The sequence below is a fragment of the Phoca vitulina genome, unplaced genomic scaffold, assembly GCF_004348235.1.
Source record: "Phoca vitulina isolate PV1807 unplaced genomic scaffold, GSC_HSeal_1.0 scaffold70, whole genome shotgun sequence".
NCBI lineage: Eukaryota > Metazoa > Chordata > Mammalia > Carnivora > Phocidae > Phoca > Phoca vitulina.
In genome coordinates, this window is record NW_022589773.1 from 1750550 (window position 1) to 1766241 (window position 15692).

The following is a 15692-nucleotide window of genomic DNA, read 5'->3' on the forward strand; positions in this document are numbered from 1 at the left end:
CCTATTGGCTGTGAAACACACCTTGTTATACCAAGTTCCAAACTACAGTGGACAGAGCTCAGTGTCAAAAGCTAAAATAAATGTTACAACATCAGAAGCAATTTTAGAAGCTTTTCTTTCTCATATAAGCTGGTTCACAGGACAGTATTACCTGTTTTTATTAATTCTTTAATTAGATCTTCCTTCATCTTGATGTTAATTGTAAGTTCTCTCATCTTTTGTTTAGCTTCAGTAAGTATGAGTTCTGAATTCCTTAATTTTTGCAAATTCGTATCTTGACTCTCCTGGAGACATTCAATCTTTAAATCTTTAAAGAAAAAGAAGCAAAACTGAGAAATGAAACTACCTGCTTATAAAGTATTCAACAGCAGTGAAGTTAAATAAGAGAAGCAGACAGAGAAACAGTCTAGAGGTAGCAGAGGAAGAGACAAACAGAAAGGAAAAAATACATGGCAATTGGGACTTTAATTTTCTAGCTTATGGTGAGCTTTAGTCATATCCTGTAGGTTCTGATACATAGTATTTCACTGCCCTTAGATATGTGATTTGAGTGTTTCTTTAACCTGAGTTATTTTTTAAAAAGGTATAAAATCTCCAGGGTGGGTAGAGGGTTGAAATTTTTTCCCATTAACTTCTACATTTATTGTAATCCGAGAATGTGGTCTATAGCAGACTACTCAAAGTGTAGTCCAGCACTGCTGGCTATTGGAATGTAAGTCAACTATGTCACTGTTTTAATTCAACTAACTTTTTGTTTTTTTTTTTCACAGCAAGACTTCCTCAGTGAAGAGGTTAGTGTACAGAGTTACATTCTGGCATAAGTTTCTTTTTTTTTTTTTTAAAAAGATTTTATTTATTTATTTGTTAGAGAGAGAGAGTGTGGGTGAGAGAGAGTGAGCGAGAGTATAAGTAGGGGGAGCTGCAGGCAGAGGGAGAAGCAGGCTCCCTGCCGAGCAAGGAGCCCAATGCGGGACTCGATCCCAGGACACTGGGATCACGACCCGAGCCGAAGGCAGCCGCTTAACCGACTGAGCCACCCAGGCGTCCCTGGCATAAGTTTCTTACCTGGTTGTAGACCAGTACCAAACAGTTCAAGGATGGCTACTTGAGTAGGCACTATTTATACATTTATAACACTATCTATACTATTTATACATTTTAAAATGTGTTTTATTTGTGGTATAGTCAATTTTTTTTAATATTACATGCATAGGCTCTCTAAAAGATAAGATACTCTCTATTTTCATAGTGTAGGACTTATCTATCATGTGATTGATATTCCCTATGCTCTTTCTTTTTATGTTTTGACCACTCATAGGCCAAGAGAAATGAGTTAAAAATCACCATAGTTTTGGCAACACAAACATTTTGATGCTGTTTTTTGATAATAAAAATTCTCATCCGTTGTACACTAGAACATTATGAGCACTCAGCAGACTAATTTGGCTCTAACGTGGCATGCATCACTACTGGTAGGCAGGTGAGCCCTTGAAGCAGTAGACACCTCGTAAATTACTTTTTTTAAAAAAGATTTTATTTATTTATTTGAGAGAGAGCGAGAGCACACAAACAGGGAGGAGGGGCAGAGGTGAGGGAGAAGCAGACTCCCTGCTGAGCAGGGAGCCCAACGCGGGATCGATCCCAGGACCCTGGGATCATGACCTGAGCCGAAGTCAGATGCTTAACTGACTGAGCCACCCAGGTGTCCCTAGTAAATTAATTAAAATGTATTTTAAAGTAGTCAAGAGTACAATGCAAATATCAACTCAAGTCTGGCTACAAGATCCCCACTCTGAGACATTTAGCCTATAAGTCTAGCCAGGACTGATTGTTGGGAAAATTTTTTTATTAAGGAGTAGAGAATGAGGGACACCTGGGTGGCTCAGTCGGTTAAGCGTCTGCCTTCGGCTCATGTCATGATCCCAGGGTCCTGGGATCGAGCCCCGCAGCAGGCTCCCTGCTCAGCAGGGAGTCTGCTTCTCCTTCTCCCTCTGCCAGCCACTCCCCTGCTTTTGCTCTTTCTCACTCTCTGACAAATAAATAAATAAAATCTAAAAAAAAAAAAAAAAAAAACCAAAAAAAGGGAGAGTGAAAAATTAGAGGTAGAACAGAGAACATGAAGTTCTACCAACCAGGAAAGCACTCCTACCAAGTTCCCATCTTCGAGAATTCCTAGATGCTTCTTAAATTATTGACTAAAGAAAAAGAGAAGTGTCATAAACATTAAATCTAAATTACTTGAGAAAGTCTATGTACCTTCATTCCCCAAACTTGACTTTTGTGTTTGATCCTGAATATCATTCAATTCAACAAGAGAACAAACAGAGCCTGGCTTTTGAATCCATGAGCGACTTCTACATCTAAAAAAAAAACATCAGGATCAAAGGTAACTTGTCTGTTAGCATTTTCTCCTCTGCCCTCAAATTAGTTCCCCAAAACGGACAGTAATGTTAAAAAAATTACTGCATGGAGCACTGGGTGTTATACGAAAACAATGAATCCATGGATCATTACATCAAAAACTAATGATGTATTGTATGGTGACTAACATAACATAATAAAATTAAATTCAATTAAAAAAAACCCCAAATTATTAATTATATAAACAGAATTTTACTAATATTCCTCAAAATAAAAGGATATCTCCCCCAAGATGAACTCAGTGGAAAATTTATGTTTGTTGCCCACTGTGGCAGCAAAATCAAGAAATCCAAAAACACTCTCTCTGAAAATTAAAATCCAACAACTATAAAAGCCCTAAATGCAATATTATTTTTCAATTTTAAGACTGATAACTTTGTTCAATTTTTTTTTCATAACACATTAGCAGACAGTGCATTTAGCAAAAACTACTTACTCTTATATTAAGTGGTAAAGATACATGTTAATGAAAAAAAGCCCTACATCTATATATGTTTATTGCATCACATGTTTATTAAATCAGTCAATATTTAACATACCTAATTTCAGATTTCTCTTGGCCTTCAGATTCTTCGTCATCACTGTTGTCAGAAAATTGGCAGTGGAGGACTTCATCTTGTTCTTCTATGTGACCCAGCAGCATCTGACTTCGTGTTCGAAATCCAGCAACTACTCGATCCAGAGAGTACACAGAAGGACTTGTGTAGACCTTACAAGCGACCACCCAACAAAAAAAGTGATTTTTTTAACGTTTATTTTTATCCTATTACTCAAAATGTCTTTAAAGAGACATTTAGATAGTTACACTTAAAACAGCCAATTACTGAAAATATGCAAAAGTCAAAATAAATTTCACAATGCCGTTGTGCCCCATGGACACATACATCTTTTAGAATCTACACAGCTCTTACTCCTTCTAGAAAGTTCTCTATCTTCAATTATACCTTCATGGAAAATAGTATTCAAAAATGAAACCAAAGAGAGGCAGGAGTGAGAAGATCACAGCTCCTAAACATAGCGCAGGCACGCCCCAGCCAATGTGAAACCCGCACACGGTGCGACAAGTGGCAATGACACGTTGTGTACTACCCTGCAGGAAATCCAAATGCATTTACTCACACCTTTCCAGTGGTGGTTAGGGATAGCTGACTTAATGCTCTAAGTGACATAGTTCATATGTATCATGGATAAATAGATTTTCATGGGCTAGCCTGGGAACTTTCTACATTATAATGTGCTTCTATTGGCAAGGCACCTTAAGCTCTCAAAAAATGACCTTGGAGGGGCGTGTGGGTGGTGCAGTCAGTTAAGCATCCGACTCTTGATTTTGGCTCAGGTCATGATCTCAGGGTCGTGGGACCGAGCCCCACATCGGGCTCTGCACTCAGCGGGGAGTCTGCTGGAGATTCTTTCTCTCCCTCTTCCTCTGCCCCTAACCCATGCTTGCTCATGTGCTCTCTCTCTAAAATAATAAAAAATAAATCTTCTTAAAAAATGACCTTGGAAAACAACAACAAAAATTAGAAACTGCCTTTATACATTTATTCTAGTTTTAGTTACCAAATATTTCCTTTTTCACCACCTCTTTGTAACCAGAGTTTTTTAAAAAGGTAAATAAAATATTAGAGGAAGCATTCAATTTATTACTAGAAATCATTACAAGCTATTAAAATTTTAACATATAGTGGAATATGTATAACACATGGGGTGACAAGATTCAAGTGATGTAGGTCTCTCACATAATCCCTCCCAGAAAAGCCTGCCTGATACTAAAGATTCCTTGATATCTGATTTTCATGGCTCCACAGTTGGCCACCTAGTAAGACCATCTGTCATATCGGTTACCACGATGGAGGCAGAGTAAAGTTTTCTAGGCAGACTCCCTATCCTGGGGTATGAGGGAGTGAGGAGGGGAATTACTTACAGAAGAACCAACTCAAGAAGTATTTATCTAGGGTGCCTGGGTGGCTCAGTTGGTTAAGCGACTGCCTTCGGCTCAGGTCATGATCCTGGAGTCCCGGAATCGAGTCCTGCTTCGGGCTCCCTGCTCAGCAGGTAGTCTGCTTCTCCCTCTGACCCTCCCCCCTCTCATGCTCTCTCTCTATCTCATTCTCTCTCTCAAATAAATAAATAAAATCTTAAAAAAAAAAAAAAAAAGAAGTATTTATCTAGGGGCGCCTGGGTGGCTCAGTCATTAAGTGTCTGCCTTCGGCTCAGGTCATGATCCCAGGGTCCTGGGATCGATCCCGCATTGGGCTCCCTGCTCGGCAGGAGGCCTGCTTCTCCCTTTCCCACTCCCCCTGCTTGTGTTCCCTCTCTCGCTGTGTCTCTCTGTCAAATACATAAATAAAATCTTTAAAAAAAAAAAAAAGAATACTTTGGTTGGTTTTCTTAGCATACAATTATGTGAAGTACTGAAAGTGATATTAGGGATGCCTGGGTGGCTCAGTCGGTTAAGCGTCTGCCTTCAGCTCAGGTCATGATCCCAGGGTCCTGGGATCGATCCCCGGGACAGGCTCCCTGCTTCTCCCTCTGCTTGCCACTCCCCCCGCTTGTGCTCTCTTTCTCTCTCTTTCTCTGACAAATAAATAAAATCTTTAAAAAAAAGTGTATTAGTTACCTATTGCTTTTATTTCTGTTTTATATCAAATTTCATCAAATCTGAAATGCTATCAACTGTAAGACACACCATTATTTTTATTCCATCAAGAAAAAAAGCTGTCAAACCATGACATGCCATCAATTATAAAACATACCCTGCCATCAAAGATGATAAAATGTGAAAAAAATGTGAGTCTTACAATCAATGAAACATGGCAGATTTTCATCAGCATTTTGATATTATATTATACCTAAGCATTGACTGGGACCACCTCTGTAATTTTTTTCTTTCCAAAATGCCCTTAGTATGTATAATACTGGCTCTTGGCTTCAAGTATATCATATTTACCATGTTAAGAAAGTAGAAATCTGTTATACCTTTTTATATAAGTTTAAATCAAGATTCAGTTTTACATTTCATCAGATGAGTTTTTGATATCTACTGAGACAGAGGAGTTTTTTTCTCTTTTTTCCTATTAATTTGATAAATAATGTGGAAACTTTTTCTTTTATTTACCTGTATACTATTTAGTTGTGAGGGGCAATTTCTTTAGGAATTCTGCATAAGTAGATATGTCCTATAATTCCATTTTGGTGTTTAACTTTTCAGGTTAAGAGATAGTTGAAAACAAATGTGTAACAATAGGAAAAAGTACACAATTGTATGCCCCCAGGATAAATATTATTCAGCTATTAAAAATCATGATGTTATAAAATATTTAGTGACTGTCAAATGTTCATGATATATTGAGAAAAGCCAGTAATGAAAGTACATGCATAAATATAACAAATAATACTTTTAAAATTAAATAAGAGCTTTTTGCTCTTTCCCTCCAATATGTATAAACAAGCATATAAGAAATATTTCCTAAAAAAAAAAACAAATATTTCCAATGAAGAAAACAGAAATATTTCCTCATAAGAAATGCAGACTATTTGCACTTCAAGAAAATATTAGAGCTAATGAACTCTAAAAGAAATTAGCAGAGCTAGAAAACATCAGCTAGACCTCTGCCAAGGAGGCAAAACTCCAGGGAGAAAATGAAATGGCATTTCAGATGTCCTCTGTGGTGTAATTTGGTTAGGTAGGGTATTCAGTACGAAACCCTCGCCTCACTCTTACGATGAGCAGTAAGTAGGACAAGGCTGGCCATACAACGTGTCTTCCCATGCAAGCCAGCCTTCTCATGTCGGCTGCAGCAACCAGTCCAAACAAGAGAGGTGGCCTGGATTCCTGGACACATGGTAGGAACAAGAGAACCCTCAAAACTGCTGATTCTATGACTTTTACATCTTCTTCCTTTCCTCTCCTTTTACTGGCTAGCAGGGCTCTTTTGGGGTAGAAGGAAAATTTAAAAAACAAAACAAAACTAAGGATTTGCTTATTTGAAACAATAACCACAAAAGTCGTTATTCCAGTCATGTCTGTTTCAAGCCTAATCAAACAGCTAGAGGTAAGAACCCCTAAGGGCCTAACCTTTTTCAAGAGCCCACAGAGCTCTATCTCCTCAAAGAGTGTACGTGTGTGTGAATGTCTAGTAAAAAAGAAAAAGAGAGACTGAAAGTATAAATATGTATGACTTTTGTAATCAGTGGGGGGAAAAAACCCCAGATGTTATTTTTAAAAAATAAAAGAATAGAAGAAACAGAAAATTCTTTCACATTACGAGCCAACAGTAAATAAATTAAATATAGAAGATATATAATCATAAAGTTGAATTAAGAGTTATCAAATTTGAACGCTTTTGTCATGTTCCATGAAAATTTACCATGTATTCAACCATAAGGAACATGTCAATAACTCTACAAAGTAAAGCTGAGATTGATAATAACAGTGATTTAAATGGTAAAACCCAACCGCTTAGGATTGAAAGCCACACGGGTAAGGGAGCATCTGTGTTACTCGCTCTGAGGCACCGAGCCTGGGACACAGTAGAGGCACCCCACGCGCATGTGCCGGAGACGCCGTGTGCCAGGCAGTTTCAGATTCCTCATCTCAGGTAAATCCTCCACACGCCCGACAATGTCTCCCCCAGTCTGACAGATAGGGACCCTGGAGCCCACACGGGTTTAGGCATACGTATAGGCCTATGCACAGAGCTGGTGTTCACACCCAAGCCTCCCACACGGCGCAGCCTCGGACCCCTCTCCTATTGCTCATCCCTTTAACTGTAACCATCACAGAGACCTCAAACAACTCATTTCCCTTCATAAAATTAATAAATCGAAACCAAAATTCATGAATCTGCTACTTAGTCTTTTCCATTAGAGATTTCCATTCCAATAGAGATACCTTGTTTTTCTTTTTCTTTTTTAAAGATTTTATTTATTTATTTATTTGTCAGAGAGAGAGAGCACAAACAGGGGGAGTGGCAGAGGGAGAAGCAGACTCCCCACTGAGCAGGGAGCCCAACGTGGGACTCGATCCCAGGACCCCAGGATCATGACCTGAGCTGAAGGCAGACACTTAACCAACTGAGCCACCCAGGCGTCCTGAGATTCCTTGTTTTTCAAGAAAAATCTGTGTGCATGTATTTACCACCCACACACATATTTATCAACAAAAATTAAAATGAAACTTCGTATTGATCTTCATAGTCTTGATTATGTCAGCTTGGCATATCGAGTAATAGATAAATATCATTTTGAAAATAATAAAACAGGCCAAATAAATCAAAATAAATACCCTCCAATCTCCTCTCAACCTTGGTGTGGTTAAAGAAAGAAAAAAATTCATGCAAGATATCAGACTAAAGCACGTTTGAAAATATGATGGCAAAGGATAGCTTTTTCTCCTCGGTGAATACAGACATCATCTTCAACTATTCCTTCCAAATATAACTATACATTCTCCTATTTATTAATTTATTATTTAAAAGAAGCATGATGGAAAAAGAAAGAATATGCATAAAAGTCCATGAAATCAAACAGAAAAAAACCCTGCTGAGACCATACAAATACACTGTGATATTATACAGAATATTTTTTAAATCCCAAAATCAGAAAGAGATCAGTGTGTCGACATTACCTTCCTGGAACCGGGTCTGGCTGGGATATAAATATAATGCCCCAGACGAGTATCAAATGGTACAGTACACGGCCTCTTTGTGGCTGTCCTGGCATCTGGCCCATCTCCACAAGGTTCCGTAGCTGAAGAGGTCATTGACAGGTTAAGTTTTGATAGTTCCTCGCTCAGTTGATCCACAAGAAGTTGTTGTTCTATTATTTTTTCATTCTTTGTAAAAGAGAGATGAACATTTTTAAAATAGAGAACCTCCATATGTGTGTAATGGTTAAAGATAAATTGTACATTGCCCCAAACCACAACTACCTTAACAGTACCGTAAAACCTCATTTCTCCACAGATTAGTCTTCTGTTCACCAGCATCTAGGATCACTCTGAAGGGTAAAAACTTTTGAAAAGGAAGCAACAATAAACAGAGCCTGAAGAGTTAAATATTCAAAGAAAATGTCCCGCACACTGTGATTGGTTGGTTTGCCATCCTGAAGCACTCTGATTCGTTGATCTTTATAAATGGTTGGCCTTTCTGAGGGAAATCCAAGCAGTAACAAGAAAGAAGAAAGTTGCAAAGTGGAGAATGAATTGCAAATGGCAGAGGTGGCACCAAAGGAGATGAGCTGGTCACAGGTACAGTGAAGTGAGAGCCTTTCCTCAGTGCAAAGAAAGCCAAAGCACAAAGAGATAAAAGATAGGTAACTGATAGTCCTGGGAGAAAGAGGAACTTGGAAATCAAAAGCTGAACAAATTGTGTATCAGGAGTCAGTGTGTGTGTGTGTGTGTGTGTGTCAAAGAGAGAGTGTGTGTGTGTGTGTGTGTGTGCGCGCGCACGCCTGTGGCTTAGCTTTCTATGTATCCTCTATGTATCCTCTAAAGAAAGTTTTTCAAGTATATCCAATCCAGCAAGCTCTAACATCAATCTTTGTTTTATCAACACAAAATTATATAAACAAGAAACTGTCATTCATCTTAATACTTCACATGTACTACAATGCTTAAATAGGGAAAAAAAAACCGCTAAAGTTTCATCATGCTAATGCTAAGCTATAAAAAGGCAACCTTGGGCGCCTGGGTGGCTCAGTTGGTTAAGCGACTGCCTTCAGCTCAGGTCGTGATCCTCGAGTCCCAGGATCGAGTCCCACATCGGGCTCCCTGCTCAGCGGGGAGTCTGCTTCTCCCTCTGACCCTCCCCCCTCTCATGCTCTCTCTCTCACTCTCTCTCTCTCAAATAAATAAAATCTTTAAAAAAAAAACAAAAAACCAAAAAAATAAAAAAATAAAAAGGCAACCTTATTAAAAATTCACATATCCAGATAATTAAAATATATGCCAATGGCATATATTGGAGTCTTTATACTGTCTGGGAAAGGGTAAAAATATCAATAATATTAGACTTTATTAAATCAAGAGTGTATGGTATACTCTCCAGGATAACCACCAAAACCATAAAGAGTAAAAGTATAATACCTAAGCTAATGAAGTAAAAATTGAAAAATTAAAAATACACAATTAATCCTAAAGAAGATAAGAAAAGAGAGAAAAAGAACATAGAGCAGGATAAGTAAAAGGACAACGGTGGGATTATAACCAAAATATAAGAGTAATTATATTACATTCCTAAATAAACTAAGTAATCCAATTAAAAGATTATAATTCATCAGAGAGGATTATAAAATTATCTAACTTGCTGCTTACCAAGAAACACAACTAAAATAGACACACAAAAATTGGAGAAAGAGACACCATGTAATATTAACCAAAAGAAAGCTGGTAGGGCTATGTGAATACCCAAACAGACTTTAAGGCAAAAACCATTAGAAGAGGTAAAAAATATTAAAAAGGTGAATTCACCAGGATGCTGTAACAATCATGCATTTCTATGTACTTAATAACACAGCTTCAATATGTATAACGCAAAAATTGTCACTACTTCATGGAGAATAAGGAAGACAAATCCAAAATCATAGCAGGAGATTATAACATCCCTCCAAATTACTGGTATAACAAAAAGACCCCAAGAATAAGTAAAAATATAGATGTGAAGGGGAGCCTGGGTAGTTTAGTCGGTTAAGTGTCCAACTCTTGATTACAGCTCAGGTCATGATCTCAGGGTCGTGAGATCCAGCCACACCTTAGGCTCTGCACTCAGTGCAGAGTCGGCCTAAGATTCTCTCTCCCTCTCCTTGGCCTCTCCCCCCACTCATGCGTGTGCTCTCTCTCTCTCACTCTCAAGTAAATAAAATCTTTAAAAAAAAAAAAAAAAGAAAATGTCCATCACCAAAAAAGTCCTTCAACAGTAGAATAGAAAAATTAATTGCAATATATTCATACAATGAAATCCTATATAGCTATAAACTGTAACAAACTACAGTTACATTGTGGATGAATTAGAACAAAAAAACATTCAATAAAAGCAACTAGATACTAAAGAATATATATACTGAATGATTAAATTTACAAAAATCCAAAATGTAAACTGTAGTGTTCAGGGATACATAGTAAAACCACAAAGCAAAGTAGGGAAAGCATTACTATGAGGTAAGGAAAGTGACTCTCTCTGAGCCGGACGAACCAAGGACTTTTGAGGGGCCGACAGTTTACTATTTCTTTTTTTTTTTAATTATTTTTTAAGTTTTTATTTAAATTCCAGTTAGTTAACATACAGTGTAATATTAGTTTCAGGTATACAATATAGTGATTCAACACTTTCATACAACACCCGGTGCTCATCCCAGCAAGTTAGTCCCCACCACCTGTCTAACCCATCCTCCCACCCCCCTCCTCTCTGGTAACCATCAGTTTGTTTTCTATAGTTAAGAGTCTGTTTTCTTGGTTTGCGTCTCTCATTCTTTTTTCCCCTATGCTCATTTGTTTTGTTTCCTAAATTCCACCTATGAATGAAATCATATAGTATTTATTTTACAGAGAGGGAGAGAGAGAGAATCTCAGCAAACTCCCCACTGAGCACGGAGCCGAGCACGGAGCCCTACACGGGACTAGATCCCACAAGCCCAAGATCACAATCCCAGCCAAAATCAGAAGCCAGACGCTCAATAGACCGAGCCACCTAGATGCCTCAAAAGTTTACTATTTCTTGACCTGGTGGTGGTTACCCAGCTGCTCTCTTTGCGATCTATCACTGCACAGTACCTTCTGTTTTGTATATGTTTTATGTTTTGAAATTATTCTAGAGGGGCGCCTGGGTGGCTCAGATGGTTAAGCATCTGCCTTTGGCTCAGGTCATGATCCCAGGGTCCTGGGATGGAGCCCTGCATCGGGCTCCCTGCTCTGCGGGAAGCCTGCTTCTCCCTCTCCCTCTCCCACTCCCCCTGTTTGTGTTCCCTCTCTGGCTGTGTCTCTCTGTCAAATAAGTAAAATCTTTAAAAATAAATAAATAAATAAATAAATAAATAAATAAATAAAATAAAGTGCTACTGTTTAGTGAAGTACTATTTCAACTAAATCTACAGCACTAGATACGTTAAGAAACTCTACCTGCAATCTATTCACTTTCTGTGCTTCTTTCAAAGATACCACGTGGCCTTTGTTTTCCTGGACCATCATTTGCACTTGATTCTTTAGCTCCTTCACCTCCAGTTCTCTCTGATTAAATACAACTTCATCAGCAGCCAGTGCACACTGGGAGGAGGGAAAGAAAGCACAAGAGATTCATCATGGAAAATACTCAAGAGAGCCCAGAAAATACCATGAAAACTGGGATTTATTGATGGTTTGATGATGTCTCTTGAAATTTTTCTTATCCCATTCACTTTCAACTTTTTTCTGTTCTCTAATGTCGAGGACCTATCATGGCTACAACCTAAGAATTAATTACTATATAGAAAAATTTTTCCTGGTTTTATTTTAAAACAAAAAAGTTACTCAGTTTCTAGAGTACACTCAGTAAGATTTTTTACAAGTTTGCTAGAATTGCCATGAGATTTTTAATGTGGGTTTTTAAAAATCAGAGGTCACATTTTCCAAACTGACCCACAGAGTTAAGAATGCATTTGGATTTCCAAATAAAGAATATTTGCTAATTTTATGCACTTTCACTACGAAGAGATATTTTGAAGATGTCTAAAAATATGGTTAAACAAAGAGTTTTCTTAATTTCTAGTGAATTATGCCTGTTTTCAAATAAACTTGGGATATGCAAATAATACTTTAAAACAATTTTTAAATTAAATAAACAGAAAGAAATTTAACATTTGTCAAGAGTCTATTCTATGCTAGATAGTGACTTGACATTTTAAAAATATCTCACTGAATAGACAGGGTTCCTTTTTCATGAAGAAACTAAGAGATTAAAACCTCTCCCCAAGATGACACAGTGGATAAACCCAACTCCTGATCTTCTACCCCAGGGCCTATCTGGATCTAAAGCTCATGCTCTTTCTACTAATCTACAGGAAAAGAACAAGTAGCTGATTTGCAAAAACCAGTGTTCACTTTACATAAGATTTAATTCACAGAAAGAGTATGTATGTGACTTCTCAGGCGAAGGCATCGGGGTAGATGGGCCCCAGCACGGAGAACCCACAGATGGAGGCCTGCCTGGATTTTGTCACGGCCTCATAGTAGCACTTAGGGCAAGGCCCTTCTTTTCTCCGCTTGGGATCCTCAAATGACCAAATAAGGAAAGGACGGATGACCCTGATGGTCCTTATGACACTGTATGTTTATAGGACCTATGTGACTTCTTTCATAAAATAAGATATAACTAATTCTCATTGGCTAATATCCTCTTATGGTAAAATTAATTGTGCATTTGAGCTTAAAGTGTAATTGTCTTGGACGCCTGGGTGGCTCAGTCGGTTAAACATCTGGCTCTTGGTTTCGGCTCAGGTCATGATTTCAGGGTTGTGAGACTGAGCCCCGAGTCAGGCTCTGCACTCAGCGGGGACTCTGCTGGAGATTCTCTTTCTCCCTCCCTCGCTGCCCCCCGGTCTCTAAAATAAAATTTTTTTTTAAAATGTAGTTTGTCTCCCAGTACTGCATACTCAATTATTTTTACATATGCTTTATAAACTACAGTTATTTATTATTTATTTAAAAGTGTTTAACTGTTGAGTAAACTCATGTTCACATACTGTTCTTGTACTCAAAATTTGGAATAGAAAGGCAATGGAGTCCTTTAAGAGGTATTTATTAGGGGATGGAGTGTTCCAATAATTGACTAATAGCAAAAACCAAGGCTTCCGACACAACCTGACGGCGTCTAAAAAGAAGAATATGGTAACTTCGAAGTGACCCTTACTTCCCTAGCAACAGTCTGGCAGTAATTCTACCTGCAAGATGGCCCACATCTCATCTTGATTAGGAGTTTTTTTTTTAAAGTACTTACCTGCTTGTGTAATAGGCTCGAGGAAGCAGGGCTGAACGAAAAGAACATCCACGCCTCTCCCTGCACAGAGCTGCTATCTCCCTGCACAGAGTTTATCAAGTGGCCTTCACAGTAATTCCTGGCATGTGGCCCTACGTACCACTACTAAGTCCAATCACTTAGCTGCCGCTGCTACGTAACGTCGGCCCAGGCAGGTGAAAAATAAATGGGGAGACAATAATGACCTGACCTTTATGGAGCCTTACTCCTGGCCAGGCATCCCTCTCAGCGCTTTATGGGAACTAGTGCTTTAATAATCTTCACAGCAACCCTACAAGGTGCTTGTTAGTATTGTTTCTATTTTACAGATGGGGAAACCGAAGCACAGAAAGGTGAAGTATTCGCCCAAGGTCACAGAGCGAGTAAGCAGAGGAGTCGGGATTCGAATCTTGGGGGTTTGGTATACACGTTCTTAACTATTATGTTATTCTGTCTCTCACAGAAAAGAAGAACAGAAAAGAAAGTTTAAAAAACAACTTTTTAAAGAGACATACGGGGTGAGGAATGACAGCTGTATTTCTCGATTTGCTACTTAGTGGTATCCAAGATTACTAGTCCTGCAAGACTGCAGACCAAAAAGAAGGAATCCATTTTTTTTTTTAATTTGGAAATACTGAACGTTCTTTCTCTCACTTTGAGATTAATAACATACACTAGCACTTTCAAAGTCCTGAGAAGTCTTGGGATTTCTGCAGTCTAGCCAGCATCCTCGAAAACCATCTGCTCATGAATGATACCCTTTTTCACCAAGACTGTTAATATCTTTGGGAAGTCTTAATCTAGAATCCATCATCTAGAGCAAGTTTAATTCAGAGTTTCCAACAGATGGAGAGAAAAAGTTACTATCCACTCCCCATCCTCAACCAGGGGGTTTTATGAGGTTCCACTTTCAGCCACCTTAGGAGCAGGAAGGAAAGGCACTGTCTACTGCCAGCTCCTACAGCATCCCAAAGTTCAAGCTTCCCATCAACCTTACTCCCCGTTCTGCCAGCTTCTTACACCAAGGAGGAAGGGCCAGACCTGCTCTATCTACGAAGAAGGTAGGGCAGACTTCCTGCTTTCAAAAAAATCCATGATTTTAGAAGTATTACTTTAAATGCTTATATTTAAATATCAGAAGCTCTGAGATAGAACAGCAGTGATCATAGCGTTTCAGTAAAGACCCTTTTGGCGTATCCCTTAGGTCCTTTCAGGGTATCCAGGAGATCAAAACTGTTTTCCTAATAATACTAAAACAATATTTGCCCTGTTTACCATGTTGACATTTGCACTGATGGTACATAAGGGTGGGTAAAACTGCTGGCTCCTAGCGTGAAAAAAGGAAGTGTCACCAGACAGTCCTAGGAGTCACTGTATTCCTCACTGCCACGCACTCACAATACAAACAAATGCCAGCTTCACTTAAGAATATCTTGATGGGGGCGCCTGGGTGGCTTAGTCGGTTAAGCGTCTGCCTTCAGCTCAGGTTCATGATCCCAGGGTCCTGGGATCGAGCCCCGCATCGGGCTCCCTGCTCAGTGGGGAGCTTGCTTCTCTCTCTCCCTCTGCCTCTCCCCCTGCTTGTGCTCTTGTGCTCTCAAATAAACAAATAAATTCTTTAAAAAGAAAAAGAAGGGGCTCCTGGGTGGCTCAGTCGGTTAAGCGTCTGCCTTCAGCTCAGGTCATGATCCCAGGGTCCTGGGATCAAGTCCCACATCGGGCTCCCTGCTTGGCGGGAAGCCTGCTTCTCCCTCTCCCACTCCCCCTACTTGTGTTCCGTCTCTTGCTGTGTCTCTCTCTGTCAAATAAATAAAATCTTTTAAAAAGAAAAAAGAATATCTTGATGAAGCAATAAAAATTATTTTATTTATTTATTTCAACATATGAGTACTTTTAGTATCCCATGTGACAAAATGGGAGGTATTCCAATGGTAGCTCTGCTGTATAATGAAGGGTGATGGTTATCTATAGGGAAAAAATTTTGTGCAACTGAGTTGCAAGCTGAACTAGCCACATTTTTCATGGGGAACTATTTTTATTCTAAAATATGACAGATCAACTATGGTTACTCACACCCGGGACTGTGACAAACATTTTCTCAAAAATGAAAACCATCATTTCAAGGAAAACAACAATATTTGTTGCAAATGATAAAATTCAAGTTTCATGCAAAAATTAGAATTTTGGAAAACATTTCTGCTATGAGTTTGACAGCTTCCAATACTTAAAGACCTTGCTGGTAAGATCAGTGGGTAAGATTAGTGAATGTAATTATTTGACACTGTC

The 15692-nt window shown here is 38.7% G+C and overlaps 1 protein-coding gene across 3 annotated transcripts in view; it reads right to left on the reverse strand.

Annotated features, from left to right (window-relative positions):
- Positions 1-15692, reverse strand: part of KIF27 (kinesin family member 27) — an 83310-nt gene that overhangs the window by 45850 nt on the left and 21768 nt on the right. For 2 of the 3 annotated variants that reach the window (XM_032392930.1, XM_032392928.1), the window contains exons 5-9: positions 11537-11680; positions 8051-8257; positions 2961-3130; positions 2257-2360; positions 152-307 (exon numbers count right to left, since the gene is read on the reverse strand). In XM_032392930.1, coding sequence (XP_032248821.1) covers positions 152-307; positions 2257-2360; positions 2961-3130; positions 8051-8257; positions 11537-11680 — 781 coding nt within the window. The remainder of the gene's footprint in view (positions 1-151; positions 308-2256; positions 2361-2960; positions 3131-8050; positions 8258-11536; positions 11681-15692) is intronic. The other variant, XM_032392929.1, reaches the window with a different exon arrangement.